Below are 17,422 nucleotides of genomic sequence, written 5' to 3'. Positions count from 1 at the left end.
ACACTCGTATGACACTTATCGGTGAAGTGTTCAATTCAAAAAATATTTGTTGGATTTTTGAAAATTTTAGCACGATTCTAACACAATTTTAAAAAGGACAAATACAATAATTTTCTAAAAACTCAAATTTATTGTATAAATTTTTATTATGGTTATAAAAATAAGGAACAAATTCTTTTAAACCAGTCATGAAAAACATCTTCATGTTCCCAAAAAAACTGAAACATACTTGTGCACATAAATATTTATTGTCCCCGTGTCCTACATTTTAAACGTATCTTTGTGTCAGTGTTTGTATTCGTGTCTGTATCCGTGTTTGTGCTACATAGATAAGGTTTTGTCTATGCAAAGAAGGTTGTCTCATTGTTGACCATCAATAAAAGGTGTGGCAAGAATATAATTGTCAAGAGATAGATTTAGAAAAAAGATTAAAAAAACTGCTTAGAAAAAGACATTACAATTGAAAATGATGTTTGAGAATTATAATTTGTAAGATGCTTAAAATATATTTTGTCAGTGTAAATTTTTATTTTACATTGAATTCAACTAAATTCTAGTGCAACATACGTTGAACCTCGTTCGAGAAATGGAAAGCAATTCCAGCGAAGCAGCAGTGAACTTTGGAAAGCAATGGGAGACTTTTTGGTGGGTTTCGTATGTGAAATTTTAACTTTTGCTGCCGTGTGTTACTTTTACATTGGCTGCACAAATTGAAGAATTTTGGTGCGGGATCGCGAGAATTTGAATTGGAAAAAATTGAAGAAAATTTTACACGCGATAGCAGAAACAATTTTGTTGCCCAATTTTTTTTGGCCAAGCCACGTGCTGCTAAAATTTCTAGTTTTTATTTTAAATTTTGTGATCCAATTTTAGTGTTTATCTTTATGCGTTTTGTTTTTTTAGTGTCTAGTTTTTTATAGCTATTAATTTTTTTTATTGTCTTAATTTTTGTGTCTTATCTCAACTTTAATCTCTTTAATTTTGTTCTTCTATCTTTTAAATTTGTTTATATTGAGAATTGAACTAACTTTCAATTTACTTTTTTTAAGCTCTCAGCCCACCACCACAACCACTTCGTTTAAGCTCTCAGCAAACTTCAGCATCTTCAACACTGGTGAGTTTCCATTGGCCAATCCTTCTAATTTTCCACTTTTGTTATTAATTTCTGCAATTTATTTTCTGAAAATGAAAAAAACAAGAAAAGAGAGATAGCAATAGAGGATCTGGTTGGTTATTATTGACGTCGTAGAACACATAAAAGAGTGGTCTCTTCCGCTCCTTCCATGCTCACACTATTCGCCTCACAAATCCTCATAAAAGAGTGTTTGGACTCTGAAATTTAATACTAGTTTCATTTTTCTTGACCCAACAAGATGCATGTACGGGTAAATACCTGTTTCAAGAGTTCATCTAAAATGGTAAAAATACCTGTTTCTGAGATTGATTTTTTTTTTTCAGGCAAATTTCGTTATTTTTTTTTTATTCTCATCAAATTTGCTTACTTTTTTTAGACTTATTAGTGTCTGATTCGATATAATTTGGTGAAATATTTGAGTATTCGAGAGAAACTCGAACTTTTGCATACCATTTATTTGTTGGTAATAGAAATTTATTTTCAACAATCCGCACCTAAACTAAATTAGCTGTGCTGCAATATTTCTATTAAAAGCAACTATATGAATGTTTGTTTGTAGGGCAATGAATTTGAGATATGGTAGTGTGGTCTTTGTTGCATTAGTGGTTTTGCCACTCATGGCTTCTTCAGCTTCAGTTGTGAAGAACCTTCCTGGTTATGAGGGTGACCTTCCTTTCAAGCTTGAAACTGGGTAAGTGTGATTTCTTCTTTTCATTCTATGATTGTTTAGTTATATTTGTACTCATCATATTTTTACTAAGATATTGCGTTTAATTTTTTGTCAAATTGATTGACCCATAACTAACCACGAATATTTTAAGGGTGATGATATATCAACAACCATTCTTTATTAAATATCTACCTAACATTATGTGACCTTTTATTTTAAAATATAGAATAATTTAGGATAAACTAACTTAAAAGATAAAAATATTAATTTGGTGTAGGAAAATTGAAGAGGGTTGGTATAACATTTTCCATATTTTAATATGCACCGACAGCTTTGCATTCATGTCATTTCTCATCTTTGTACTATGTTATATATTTTACATCATCATAGAATATTCTTTATGCTTCTCATAGTATCCGTCGTCTTACAAATGTAAGACATATGTTTAAACGATCCACGGAATAGAAATGATATACTCTACATTCATGATCATATAGAAATTATTTCCTCTACATAACATTTCCTTCTTTTTCTCTCTTATAGTGATTCAAATCTTAGTACATAATTGTTATTAAGTATAGTTATCAAATTGGTCAAAAAAATTGCAAAACCAATTGATATCATTTTTGTATTTATTAAAAATAATTTATTTGACCAACATTTTTTTAATTAATTAATCATGGGACGACATTTAAAATATGATCCACACATCTCCATTTAGCTTAATCTTAATCATTTATGTATATAACTTTATAAAGATATTTTTTTTTTTTATAATATATTATTTGACCAATCAGTCAAATTCTACTATGTAGACTACCGATGCAAAGAACAAATGAGTACTATTTGATAAAGTTACTCTTGAATAACGTTGAGTATATTTTGGGTCCATAACAATTACTAGCTAACTCCAATCAAGTATTCTTTACTGAAGTCACTCTTGGTTGATCACTAAGTATTCTTTCACAAGGCACTCATGTTTGAAGACTATTACAAAGTCTAAGTGATCAACATATCACTATTTTCGCTTTCTAGAGAGACCCTCACACTAAGCTCCATAAAAGCATCGTGAAGTTCAACTGGAGTAGCCGAAAGGTAGCACTCCTACTCCAAGGAGTCCAAGGAGATTAACACTTTATCCCCTACGTGCATATCCTGATTAAGGAAGTCATTCCTATGAGAACTCGACCCAACCTCAGTATCTCAATGAGGTCTCTGTGACTTGTTAGGAATGACGACAAGTCGGATTAACCCGTTCCTTGTCCTTTTTGGGGTTTGGAATGACGGGAGAATGCGTCTTTGTGGCACGAACAATTTGTAACAACTGGACTACCTCGCAACAACCCTGCCAATATTCACGGCCTCTATTTGTTGTGTCTTAAGTAAATTTTTTAAATAAGCCTTTTGACCATTGACATGTGCATATGCCATTATAATTATGGAAAGATAAGTAAAAAAACATCAAAATAGAAGCAGGAAACCAAATTAAAAGAAACATACCCTCAACATCATGAAGTCAAGTCGGAGATAAATAAGTCCTCATAAGCCCTAGGTTTTCCAAGGTAATTTATCCAATACTGTTAAGGTTTGTAGGTCCTCCTTGGTCAGTAACGACCTCAACCATGTGTCGTAACGTGCTGGTTTGCAAGTTCAATAAAAAGATAAACGAGGAGTGTCACCTTCATAAAAAAAACTGACGGTCCTCTTTCTCCACCACGACCTTAAAGAAGTCATCCTTACAATTCTTTTATAAAACACTAACGGCGAACGATTTTAACATAGGCATCCACCTATACTTCGAAAAGTACTCCCAGACGCGAGGATCCACCCACTCATATCCGACATCGTGGGCACGGTGCGCCTAACTCCCTGCATTCGATAGCGAATTCAGCTGAAGGACTTGTGTCCCCGACAACAACGTCCCTCTCGTCCACACCCCCACTAACCCGCGAAGACATGTCTCGAGAACTAGAGGCAACACTCGATACATCGACTACATCCTTAGATCCACCCGAGAATGAACTATCAGAGGAAGAGGAAGACATGATTACCTCTTAAACGCTTTGACAAGTCAACAAACACTCAAACAAAGAAAAAGTATAGAAGAGACAAATCGAAGAATGGGATCACTACCCCTTACTATTTATAGAAAAAGACTCTAAGCGGATGCAAACCGTTGTGCAAACCTCAATAGTTGAATCAACCCTATACCAACGACCCAGATTGCACGAAAGTTCATATTCTAACACGTTACATCCAACATTATTTCACTTCAGGCCCTTTAACGTCTACGATATCTCGGACCCAGGGCAAAGTATACCTATAGGCTTAACGAAACATCGTGACCACCAAAGTAAATGAAGTTTTCTTTCAAAGAACTCGACACTCAGAACATCAGACAACTTGCACCTACCTCAGGCTTTTCGATGTTTAGAACATCTCCAGTTCGGGGGGCAAATACACCTATCAACTTAACTAAACATTATCACCACCAAAGTAATTTAAGTTTTCTTTTAAAGACCCACCAATATACAAACATGACTTTTTGGCCTACAACTCAAGCATGGGAGACAAATATACTACCGAGTGACCGAGTAGAAATGAAATTCTCACAACACCTAGACCAAATTCAACAATTAAACAACCAAGTATAAACACTCAGTCTAACCAAAGAAAACATTCAAAACAATTAGCGACTAAAAAATTCAATTATGCCCTTAAAACATGATTAGGAGATATGGGCTTACTTGGGTCTTCCCTAACCTTCCCCATAGGTAAAGACCTATAAGCAAGACTATAAATAGGTGAACACCCTTAGTTTGTAAGGTAGTGAACTTCTGATTCTCATATATAACTTGATTCGGACCTATCTAACTTGAACATCAGAGTACTTGTTTTAGGTACTCGTGTGTTCCAATTAAAGACGAAAGATTGAAGACGAAAGCCGACTAATCAAAAAGTAGAAAACATGAAGTAGACGTGACTTTAAGAGAGATTTGGTCATCACTTGTAAGAACAAATAGTATAAAAAAATTATTATTATATTTCTTCACAATTTTCTATTGAAAATTCTAGAATAATATTTAACTATTAGGAATTTTCCTTTTGAGTTTATTTAATATTCATAAGAATATATGCATCATTTAATAAAAAAAAATTATTAATCTTTATCCAATAAAATATATTACACGTGTATTTATCTATCGATATGATTTATGAGTTATATCTTATTCTCAATAATTTTAAGATCTAAGAAAAAATTATATAAAACTGCTTAAGACCTATTTCTCATTTATTATAATCTCTATTATAAAGTGAGTCTCTAGTTTTAATTAAGAACCTTATCACATTAATTATTTTCACAAATAATTAATACAATAATGAAATAATAAATGGCAGATTATTATTGCAAATATGATAGATTGAATCTTGTGCATATTCCTAACAATAAGAATAATTTGTACAGTAAATATTTACTTCATTTTTCTTTATTCTTCAAAATAACCTAGAAATTATTTTGCGTGATCCATGATAACGATTTCTTTGTGGTCCATGCTCTTGTCTACTCCAGTGTCCCCTCCAAAATATTCATACCAAAACATATTGATTAATATTTGAAAATGTAAAAGTCTTACTTAAGTTAATACAAATTTCTTTAAATCATTAAAATTTTTACATTAAAAAATCTTAGTAGACAAATTGAACTGTTTGTTACAAAAAAGAAACGTTAATGACTTAATTTTGTATACATCACCTATCCTCATCAATTAAAAATAAAAACATTTCATGTATATAAGAAGCCTCACATTATAAATTAATTTTATAAAATTAAATTAATATTAAAGTAAAATTCATTTCTTAATATTATTTGGTTGTCTTACTGTTTATTTTAATTTTTTTTTTAGTTTAGTTGAAAGGATATTATATTCATTTAGAAAGCGTTTTAAACAATTATGATTCAAACTTCAATAAAAAAAATGTATAAAAAATATATAATCTGATGCAAAATATACAACGATTATAAAAAAGTATGAATAGATTTTATTTGATACTAGTAAAAAATCATTATAATTATTTTTAGAATAAAATATTATATTATAATAAAATAATAATTTTTTTTTCTCAAGTAACTCGGTGTAAAATTATAATTACCCTAAAAACATACAAATTAAATTTTATATTCTTCATAGCTTTGTGTCCCAATTTGGGTAGCAAATACATGATTTTGATATGTACATAATTGGAAAATTAGTATATTTGATCCAAGTATTTATATATATATTAAGTTTTAATTAATTGTTATTGTTGCATGATTAGATACATAGAAGTGGGAGAGGAAGAAGTGAACATATTTCACTTATTTGTTGAGTCTCAAAGAAACCCCTTCATTGATCCACTGTTACTATGGTTCGTTGGTGGTCCAGGTTGTTCTGCACTATCAGCGTTCTTTTTTGAAAATGGTAAGTAATTTTTATATTCAAAATATTTCCATATCTTTAAATACAACTTCAATTAGAAGCTTATAAATGAAAAATGTTATTGATTTTTTTTTTTAAATTTAGCTTTCTAAAAAAAATTCATTTAAAGAGAGACAAAATTCCTGGCTAATTCTTAAGAATTTCATTACCAGCCTGATGGGAAAATAAATTAGTCACACATATAGGTGACACAAATAATAGTATAATAATGGGAACTTGGTTTAATTTTTCTGTATTTAATAACGGCAGCACTTTCTAATGTTATTATATAGAGTAATTTTATTTTCATTTCATTTTAAAACAAATGATAAAAATCAATAAAATAATTATTTAAATTTAACCAAATATTTTCTCTCATTAATTTCAGATTCATTAAATTTTAATGATAAATTTATTTACAATAATTGCAATATCTCGTGCTAATTTAACTATGTTCATAATAAAGTTATTTTGATATGTTAAAAAACCACCTCCTGAACATGCAATATCATCATCTATTATAATAAAAAATTACATATAAAACATAAAAAGGAAGTTATCAAAACTACATAATCAAAAAAATATGGGTGGGTGGGTGTGTCATTTATTTATTTATTTTTAAAATTATAAAAAAACAATAAATTAGTTATGCAAATTTGACTAAATATTTTCTCTCAATTGTTTCACATTCTTCAACTTTTAGTGATAGATTTATTTGCAATTATTTCTATATTCGTAATTATGGTATTTAAATTGTTTTCCAAACCACCTCCTGGACTTGCAACATCATAATCTTTTATAATAAAAAATAACATAGGAAACAAAAAAAGTAACTAATCAAAAACAATATAATCAAAATATGCGTGTGGAGTGTTGATAGGAATGTGTGGGGTGTTGATAGAAATGTGGGGTGTGGATAGGTATGTATGAAGCATAAATCATGAAAACACTGTCTTTTTAAGTCATATATTTTATAAGAAATGTGAAACAAAATATTTTTTGTTTGACCGACGATATAAAACATGTGTTTATTACACAACCAAAATTTTTTATTATAACGAGTTTAACATGTATTTTAACATCTCCAAAAACAAGAATTTTAACATCTCGTGATATCCGAGTTTTAACACCACTCTAAAAAGAAATATTCGTAACACCTCTTCAGAAACACGTGTTATCACACATCTCCAGGTTTATCAGTCATAATCATTCCATAAGATCAAACTTCTCCATATAACGAGAAACACTATAAAATCAATCATAAAAAAACAACTTATATATTATAATTTATATCACTCAATCTAACCATCCTAGCCAAAAAGAAAAAGAAAAATTCATGTTGCAAGCCAATGAAACGACGCCATGACATCTAATTCAATTAAAATACCGCTAATACAAATTCAATTTTTTATAACTAATTACTCTCCATACTCATATTTAAATTTATTAATAGTTGAAAATAACTTCCTTGACAATTATTTGTGATCCAAACTATAAATATAATAAGAAAATTGAAAAGTATAGTAAAACTTTCTAAATAAACTAAATTGAATTCATTCTGGTAAAAGTTAGGAATTTTCCATGGAAAAGATGAGAAACAATTTTGAAAATGAATAAAGATAAAAGAGAGGATGTAGAGAGTGACATATATATAAAGAAGGGGGAAGAATAAAAGAAAATAAGGAAAAAGAAGGAAAGGAAAAATGAAAAAAAAAAACAAAAAGAAAAAGGATTGTTCCATCCTTAATTTTAAATTTTCTAGAATAAGAGGGGTAAAAATCTAAGGGGGAAAAGGGTGGAATATAAGATGGACGTAGAAGGGGATAAAGGGGTCAAAAATATCATTACTAATGATGAACTCGGGAGAAGACTGCAAAACAATAATGATTGTATTTATGGCTTACATGTACTTTTGGTTTGGAAGTTAGGACCTATATTTTATTTAAAATCTGCAATTTTAGCTTTTAAATTTTTTTCAAGATTTAATTATTAATTTATATCTATATATAAATTTTTTTTTTCATTATAATTTTTTTTAAACAAATTTATTCTTATTTAATTTTTATTAATATTTTATTTTATTAATTTATTTTAGTTATTTTCTCATTTTATAATTTCAACCATTAACAAAATAGTTTTAGTTTTAAACATTTATTTTATTTATTTTCACTTATTGGTTGCATACCTATATATAAAGGAGATTTTCCATTATAACCGTTTTTGATATACACAAATTTATTCCTAGTTTATTTTTATTAATATTTTATTAATTTGTTTTGGTTATTTTGTCATTTTATAATTTCAGCGGTTAACAAATTATTTTTTTAGTTTTAAAAATTTATTTCATTTATTGTCACTTAATGGTTGCATACCTATTTATAAAGGAAATTATCCATTATAACTCATTATAACGGTTTATTGTGTACACAAATTTATTCCTATTTTATCCTTATTAATATTTTATTTTATTAATTTATTTTGGTTATTTTGTCAATTTATAATTTCAGCAGCTAGCAAAATAGTTTTTTAGTGTTAAAAATTTGTTTTATTTATTGTCACTTAATGGTTGCTAGGTGTGGATCATTTTATTTGGAGAGAGTGAAGAAATTGGTACGCTGCTGTTCTAGACTATTTTTTCAATTACTATTATACAATTATAAATTTTCTATTTTATCTTATTAATATTTTATTTTGGTTATTTTGTAATTTCAGCGGTTAACAAAACAATTTTTTAGTTTTAAAAAATTATTTTATTTATTGCCACTTAACATGTAGACCACGTTATTTGGAGAGAGTGGAGAAATCGGTACGCTAATGTTTAGATTATTTTTTTCAATTGCTATTATACAGTTTTGAATTTATGAAATTTGTGATTGGTTGTATGTTGACTGTTTTATTTTTAGTGACACACTACAAAAAAAATCACTTTTAGCGACCACCAAAATTGGTTGTTAAAAACACAAAAATCGGTCACTAAACACATTTGCTTCTATCAGTTATATGATGAAGTTCAGAGTAATGATTTCCATATGGAGCGTCTAACAGTTATATGATGAAGTTCAGTATACAAAGCTTCAACAATCATCATTTCTACATCTATATAAAGAGCTTGAAGTTAAAGAGGAAGAACAACGAAAAGAAAAAGAAAAGAACTAATATTACAATCACTATGTAGAATTCATATCTGCTAAGGGTAAAGCATCTAGTCTATTCAAGTTTTGTGCTTAACCATTGTAAATCTTTCATATTGTGAAGAATACCTTATGAGCTTTAAGTGTTCTCTCTTAGAGAGTGTTTTTCATGTCTTGAGAGGTCTTAGTCTTAAGGAGAGATTAAAATTGGTTTGCCAAGAGAGGTGCAAAATACTTATTGCTTGGACAGGTGTAGAATACTTGTTGTTTGGAAAGGTGGAGCCTAGAGAGGTGATAATACTTGTTATGATTGATTTATTGATTAGTGAAACCTCTTAAGCGATTTTCTTAAGGAAGAAATGGATGTAGCCCAAGAGTTAGGGTGAATACTTGTTATGACTGATTTATTGATTAGTGAAACCTCTTAAGCAGTTTTCTTAAGGGAAAAATGGACATAGCTCAAGAGCTAGGGTGAACTAGTATAAAATTAGATTTTTTTTTTTGTCTGATCTATTTGCCTATTAGACGTTGTATCTACTTTATCTATCAACTTGCAATTTGAGTTTAGGCTCCATTCAACCTCCCTTTAGGAGCCAGTTGTAGCTATAGTTGGTATTAGAGCTAACCTCACGAGTTAGTTCTTAACACAACTTAAGGAAAAATCTTAAGTGAACTCATGGAATTTGAAGGACAAGTTGTCAATAGGCCACCTTATTTTTATAATCATAATAAAAATTTATACAATAAGTTTGAGTTTTTAGAAAATTAATGTATTTCTTTTTTTAAAATTGTGTTAGACTCGTGGTAGAATTGTTAGAAATTCAATAAATTCAATAAATATATATATGAAATGGAAAAGAAAAAAAGAAAAAAAAATGTTTTTAATTTAGATTGGATTGTATGTTTTTGGATTGTGGTTGCAGGGCCTTTAATAATGAATGGTGATTTGGGAGGAAACCTTCCAAAACTTGAGTTGAACCCATATGGGTGGTCACAGACATTGAATATGTTATACATAGATATGCCAGTGGGCACAGGATTTTCATACTCAGAAACGCAAGAAGGCTATTACAGTGATGACAAGTTATGGGTGGAGCATACTTATCAATTTTTACAAAAGGTCAATCATTCTTCTCAACCTCTAAATTTCTATTCTTCATCCATTTTAATGCCATGTTTTAGTATTAACTATATTTTTCTGTATTTTTATAGATATTAACTACTTGTAGTAAGGAAATTGAAATGAATTTTTGTTAACATTTTTTTATTTCACAAATAAATTTTTAGTGTATATTATATTATAATAAAATATTTTAAAATTTAATTCATATTGAAAATTAATTTTTCATATAAAAAAATTCACAATAATACATTCTAATGATTTTGATATTAAATAGTTAAGATATCTAAAATTTGGATTAGAACTATAAGACAAAAAAATATATTTAACTTCATTTTACTAGTACTTTACTATCAAATGCAAAATTTTATAACTTCAACTTTTTCGCACATCTCACGTTTTATAATCTTTACACATTTTAATAATTATAATGATTAATTATATTGAATTCTAACACATATTTAATAAATCCGTAAAATGAATAAATTTTAAAAAAGGACTATTATGGTAAAGTAAGATAAAATGGATTTACATAGTATCCAATGGGCAGTTGTTTAAGTAAGCCTTGTTTTAGAATAGAACACCATATCATGCTTAACAATTTTTACGGTTTTTCTAAATGGACCAGAGACTTAAATTGATCTAATTAAAAATATTTATTATTAAAAAATACTATATAACTAGTTTTAATATTTTTAGAGGTAGCTTCTTTAATGAATTTTGGTTCATACTATTTTTTTTCCTTTTTAATAATAGATTATTGTTGAATCATAAGTAGCAGTCTAACAGAGATGTAATGGTATCTATCATGAAGTTTTATATAAAAAAAATACTAATGTTGTCTAAACCTTAAACAAGATTACTAGTAAATAAATTGTTGTATGAAATAAACTAATCTTATCATTTCATTTAATATAGCTGATAAAAAAAATAACATTGTTTAAATAAGTAATTTTGTAAGCCAATTTATTAGGTCCAATGCAAAACCAGGTAAGTAGTGTTTTTTAACACTTTAAAACTGTGGGTTATGACTCACCTTTACCGATATCTTGACAACATAAATCGGAGGTTACTTACCGTTGACAATTAATTAAAATTATTGAGAGGTTACTTACCATTCATAATTAATTGTTATTAAAGGGAGGTTACTTACCATTAATTGTTTTTATTATTGTTGTCTCCTAGAACCACTATATATAGTGACTTTCCTTGCTAATAAAAAAATAAAATAAATAAAAATAAAATATAGTGGCTTCCTTCCAATGTAACACACAACAAACATCAACATACACTTGCTTCCTCTATCTTTTCCTGTACTCTCTATTTCTTCTCTTGGGTGTAAGTGTTTAACCTATATAAAGAAAATTTGTTTTTGGGTTATTTATCAATTAGCCTGAGAGGAATTCATTGTACTCCTAGTACCATTATAGTGAAAGTTTTGCCTCTCTCGCCGCCGGTGGTTTTTTACCTCTATTTAAATAGGGTTTTCCACCTAAAAATTCTGATATCATTCTTATTTTTTCCTTATTACTTTAATTTCTCATAACCTTTGGTTGAAATTATCACGCTTCTCCCTAAAAAACTAAGATAAGCTCCCAGCAAATTTGATCTCACTCATCCAATTAAGTATGTACTTTATTTTGTAAAGATATTTGGAATTTAACATTTGAATTTTGTTCTCTTGTAACAAGTTTCATTGATTATGAGCATGTGCAGTGGTTTATTGATCATCCAAAGTTTAACTCAAATCCATTTTACATTGGTGGTGGATCATATTCAGGATTGATTACAGGACCTCTTGTTCAAAAGGTATATGAAGGTAACTACGACACAACAAACAATGTCAATTAGTTTGATAATAACCTAAATTTGGCCTTATAAGATTTTCTTAATATGCTTCCTCCAAGAGCAGGTTATAAAGCAAGACAGAAGCCACTGATAAACATCAAAGTATTAACACTGTCGAGAGTATTCTTTTGTTTTGCTAAAGATATTGTGTTTTACAATATATAATTGTCTATCATTTTTGTCATAATCAGGGTTACGTACTTGCGAGCCCAGCTGTTGATTGGCATACAGAACTGAATATGAAAGTTCTGTATGCATACCAGAGGAGTCTTATATCCCCAGCACTCTATAAGGTTATTTCTCATCATTATTTTGTTATGTTTGATGAAAGAAAAATTAATTTAATATCAAAATTTCTTTTATGATAAATGTTTTCTTAATATATTCCGAATAAAAGTCTGCATAAATGTTCTATATGTACGTTTTGTGAAAAACATGAAATCTATTCAACATTTATTTTTTTGAATGTTATAATATATTGCATATTTAGAGTTGGGTTCGATAGATTTTTCTTACTTCTCATCTCTCTAATATGATGATCTTCTCTCTTTTATTAAGAATGATGGTAGTCCTTTGGTTAAATTGATTAAACTTCCTTTGATAATTTTTTTCTAGTTAGATGATATGTATGTTAGATTTCAAGATAAAATTGAGATTTTTATGACTATTTCAATAATTAAAGATTTAACTTGTCTAGTGAGAAATTCGTCTAAAACTTCAATGAAGAATGATAAAATGATTAAGTTTTTTTTTGTATTAATATTCGTAGTGGTAAAGTTGTTTGTTCTTTTTCTATTGTATGCGAGTTTCCTTTACCAGGTTGGGTTAAAATTAACATTGATGGGCCTGTTAAAGGTATTTTAATTTTGCTACTTGTGGATGTATTTTCTTTGAAGTATGAGAGAATTTATTGGTGTCTTTTTTTGCATTTCCGGAAGTTCAAGATAAAATCTCTGGTGCTATCATATCAAATTAAACTTATGCATATGATTTTTGTTGAATTTGTTTGCATATTCAAGGGTGATATTCGAATTGATTAGATGAGTTATATATTAATGGATTAGACATGACTATGTATAATATTTAAAAAGATATATAGCGATATGCGTGTGTTATTTTTTTTTTCGTCGTATTCATTTTCTTTAAATTATTCAAATATTTTTAGTTTATTTAGTATTATATTTTAAAATTTATTTACTTGAAAACATTTTTGCAGTCTATGAAAGAAAACTGTAACGGTGATTATGTAAACATTGATCCAGAAAACACAAAGTGCGTCTCAAATTATGAAGCTTATTCTGAGGTTAGAATTAATTCTTCACTTTGGTTTACTAATTTAAGAGTTTGATTGAAAAAACTTATAGATATAGTACATAAATCAAATTATAAAAAATGATTTTCTATTAGTTTCTTTAAAATATGAATTTTTATTTACGTATTGTTTTTTCTTTCCTTAAACTATTTTGAAAGAAATTTTGTCTGAACAGTGACAGAGTTTATTTAATTTTCTGGTTAACATGCATAACAGTATTCAATAATGGATTGATTTGCAGCTAGTTCGTTACATAAACGAACAACAAATTATGGAACCTCTCTGTGTTACTACGCCTGGTTTGAATCGAGAAATCTTAGAAGAACTTGAAGATCCTCCAACATTTTGGTGTAGAGTTCAGTAAATTCTTCTCTCTTTAAACTTTTTATATTTTTTATTTTTTATCAGCTCTCTCTTTAAACTTGTGTTTTGGCTAAAGGAATTACATGATTTTTTTTCATATTCTTTATCGAAAAGAGGTAAACTCTTTCGATAAGAAAATTAAACATAACTAGAACACAATTTCAACCTCATCCAGAAATTCTTACTATCACACTATCAACACAACTCAAGCCAAATTATCTATTTGGCTCATTTTTATTTTTTTTATCAGCAATAAAAAATATATATACATAAGAATCACTTTAGAGGTGATTCAACCCTTATACAAAAAAGTATGAGTAGTTTAAGAGTATAACATCTTTGAACCATCTAAAAAACAAAATAGCTCCTGACAAAATCTGACAGAAACTTCCTCCGACAACCCACTAAAACGAATACAAACAAACCAAAGGGCAAGACACCAATCAGAAAACAAAAAACTAGCTGAGAAAAATTTAGATGTGAATCAAGCTCAAACCTTCAACTGAGCTAAAGAAAATATTTCAGACAAGTCTAGAACTCTCTCATTAAAAACTATCTTATTTCTATGACGTCAAATATCTTATTTCTATCTATTTGGCTCATTTGTTCATACTCAAATTGATTACTTGGGCATGTTGTCTTTGTTGCTGGTGTTGACATGGATATAGCTAAGGTTTATGTTGTTTTGGATCACTCAATTAAAAAATAAAACTAATACTTCTAATATCATGATTAGCTAAACTCTTAGAACAACAATTTACTTTTCTTTATAAGAAATTTTAAAATTCATCATCTTAAGTTAACATGAATTTATGAATTGTGTTTAGAGCTATTATCATATCTTTGTTGACAAATGGGCAAATGATGAAAGTGTGAGGAAGGCCCTTCATGTAAGAGAGGTAATGGTGCATTGAATAATTTAATTTAATTATATTTGAAGGGTTAATTATTTATATATGAAAGTAATTGAAGAAGTAATGGTTTTTGAACAGGGAACTAAAGAGGAATTCCTGAGATGCAACAGAACAGTGGCATACACCCTAACATGGCTAAACGTAGTACAATATTATCGGAATCTCACTAAAGCCAACCTTCAAGCTCTCGTTTACTGGTAATTAACATTTAGTTAACTTCCACACCAAAACTCTCTCTCTCTCTCTCTCATTTTTCATTTTTAATGACTGTTGTTTAAATATTTTTAAAAAAGTGAAATATATATATATCAACTAAAATTAACTTATAAATAATTAATTATCATTCAAAAGATCACTAAATAAAAATTAATTTAAAAAAAAATAATTAATTACTATATTAATCAAATTAGACATTAGTTTCTAAATTAGTATCTGATTAGTTATCTAGTCTTTTAATTACAATTTTAAAATTTAAAATTTGTGTAGTTTTACTTATATACCAATTTAGAAACTATTTTATAAATTACATTAATAATAGAAACTGATTTACATACTAATAAATTTTTAATCTCTATATATAGTAATTAATTATTTTTTATCTCTAAAATTATTTTTTTATTTAATGATTATATTGTAATGTATATATGAAGAGATGTTCTTTATTTTTTGAAAATATTTATGAAAAAATTATGAAAATAAATTATTAAGTACTAATTGTTGGATTATGATTAATTGCAGTAGTGATCTTGATATGAGTGTTCCACATATGGGTACACAACATTGGATCAATTCCTTCAACATGACCATACTTGACAAATGGCGAGCATGGTTTGTCGACGGTCAAGTTGCCGGGTAATTAACTTAATTATAATATTTAATTATCATCCTATTTATTTCCACTAATATATGTTTTAGTTTATAAATTACTTTTCAAACTTTGTAGTTCTTCAATTCTCTCTCTCTCTCTCCTCAAAATTAAAGGTGATATATGTTTTTTTTTATAAGACTCAATTTATAATATCTGCACAGACTATTTTAAACTAAAATACTGCATAATTAAGGAAGAGAAAAATTATATTAGCAAACAATTACAAGAGATAAGAGTACATTAAAAATACATAAGTATGGAAACACATACATTTATGCCAGTATATCTTAATAAGTTTAAGCAATATAAAACATCAACGCGATTTTTTTATTTATTTTTAATTTCTCTAATAATTAATTTGGTATATTTGTCTATCATTCTGTCCACCTTTTCAGCTCTTGATATTATATCTTCAATTTTTTTTAAAAGAAGAGAAACTATATATGTGGCATCATATTAATTAATTACATGTTCCTTTGAATATTTCACAGGTTCACAGAAATCTATAAAATGAAAGAAGATCACTTCTTTACATATGCAATCGTGAAGGCAAGTAACCATAAGTTTTAAGATTAATTATTTATTTGAATTAATTAGTTATCATATTTTGGTAATATATATTAATTAATTAGAGATCTCTCCAGAATTTTGATTATGTGCTTTGTCATTGTAATGTAATGCAGGGTGCTGGACATGTGGCTCAAACATTTAAACCCAAGGAAGTTTATCATTTGATCAATAGATGGTTTTCATTTTCTCTTATCTAAGATTATGCTTCACGTTAATGGATTTCTATTTTTTTTTTTATTTCTATTTACCTATGCAGAATTTTTCCTTTTCGATATAGTGTCTCTCAAATAATCATTTCTTTTTGTAATTTATAAAGTTGAGACAACCGTTATTATAGTCACCTTAGTTATTTGATTAATATGTAACTGTCACATACAAAATTCTATTAGATGAATTTTCCATTCTCTCTAGTATTACAATTAATCTTTCTTTTATGTATTTTTTTTATAGTTATACCTGCATAATAAAATTTAATACATCATCAGTAACCTATTCGATATAAGCAATTAATAGAAAAAAAAAATCTCTTGACATAAGGTGAGACTATTACACCTGTTGGTGCTATTATTCTCGTTGCTGATGTTGTTGTATAGAAAACTAATAGCTCTAGTATTTTTGTGGTTGTTGATGGACAAAATACAATTGTTTCTAATGCAAATTTTGTTGTTGTTGCTGCTCCGGGAAAAAAATAAAAAAAAAGATGTTGTTTCTAAGACATATTTTCTATGTTGTTGGGATGAAGGGTCCTACTATTTTTCAGGATTCTTCCGTTGAAGTTTTGTAGGTCAAAAGATAAAGAAATCTGTTGTTGAACTCTATTCTTGCAGTTGATGATACAAAGGTTGAGCCAGGATCTCATATTGATATTTATGTTCATATGACTCAGATGATTTGCTACAAAAAAAGGACCCCTTGCATACTAATAATTTGCGACCTCTTGAAGAATCCTCTCAACTCAATTTTGCATCTAATGCAACGCCTCCTAAATTTGTTGCTGACAAACGGATTACTTCTAAACTATTTCTCATGATTTG

The 17,422-nt window shown here is 28.1% G+C and overlaps 1 protein-coding gene across 4 annotated transcripts; it reads left to right on the top strand.

Moving 5' to 3' along the window:
• Window positions 1-973: 973 nt before the first annotated feature.
• Window positions 974-16,807, top strand: LOC137831052 (serine carboxypeptidase-like 2). 4 transcript variants are annotated; one of them, XM_068638566.1, is made up of 15 exons: window positions 985-1,114; window positions 1,695-1,826; window positions 6,123-6,265; window positions 8,836-8,872; window positions 10,317-10,513; window positions 12,230-12,332; window positions 12,426-12,463; window positions 12,553-12,654; window positions 13,578-13,664; window positions 13,915-14,028; window positions 14,864-14,935; window positions 15,029-15,147; window positions 15,689-15,802; window positions 16,310-16,367; window positions 16,502-16,807. In XM_068638566.1, the coding sequence occupies exons 3-15, from the start codon at window positions 6,263-6,265 to the stop codon at window positions 16,583-16,585; spliced, it is 1,128 nt and encodes a 375-aa protein (XP_068494667.1). In that variant the 5' UTR covers window positions 985-1,114; window positions 1,695-1,826; window positions 6,123-6,262; the 3' UTR covers window positions 16,586-16,807. The 4 variants fall into 4 exon arrangements, with proteins under 4 accessions (XP_068494664.1, XP_068494666.1, XP_068494667.1 ...); XM_068638563.1 differs by lacking the exon at window positions 8,836-8,872 and having other exon boundaries at window positions 974-1,114; XM_068638564.1 differs by lacking the exons at window positions 985-1,114; window positions 8,836-8,872 and adding an exon at window positions 1,246-1,418.
• The last annotated feature ends 615 nt before the right edge of the window (window positions 16,808-17,422 follow it).

This window comes from Phaseolus vulgaris, chromosome 6 (assembly GCF_000499845.2).
Source record: "Phaseolus vulgaris cultivar G19833 chromosome 6, P. vulgaris v2.0, whole genome shotgun sequence".
Taxonomy (NCBI): Eukaryota; Viridiplantae; Streptophyta; class Magnoliopsida; order Fabales; family Fabaceae; genus Phaseolus; species Phaseolus vulgaris.
This window is presented reverse-complemented; position numbering and strand designations above follow the sequence as displayed.

Coding starts and splice junctions, on each gene's coding strand:
- LOC137831052 (XM_068638563.1), top strand. CDS start 1,699: ATGAATTTGAGATATGGTAGTGTGGTCTTTGTTGCATTAGTGGTTTTG. Junction 10,514..12,229: donor CTTATCAATTTTTACAAAAG/GTCAATCATTCT, acceptor GAGCATGTGCAG/TGGTTTATTGATCATCCAAA. Junction 15,803..16,309: donor GTCGACGGTCAAGTTGCCGG/GTAATTAACTTA, acceptor AATATTTCACAG/GTTCACAGAAATCTATAAAA.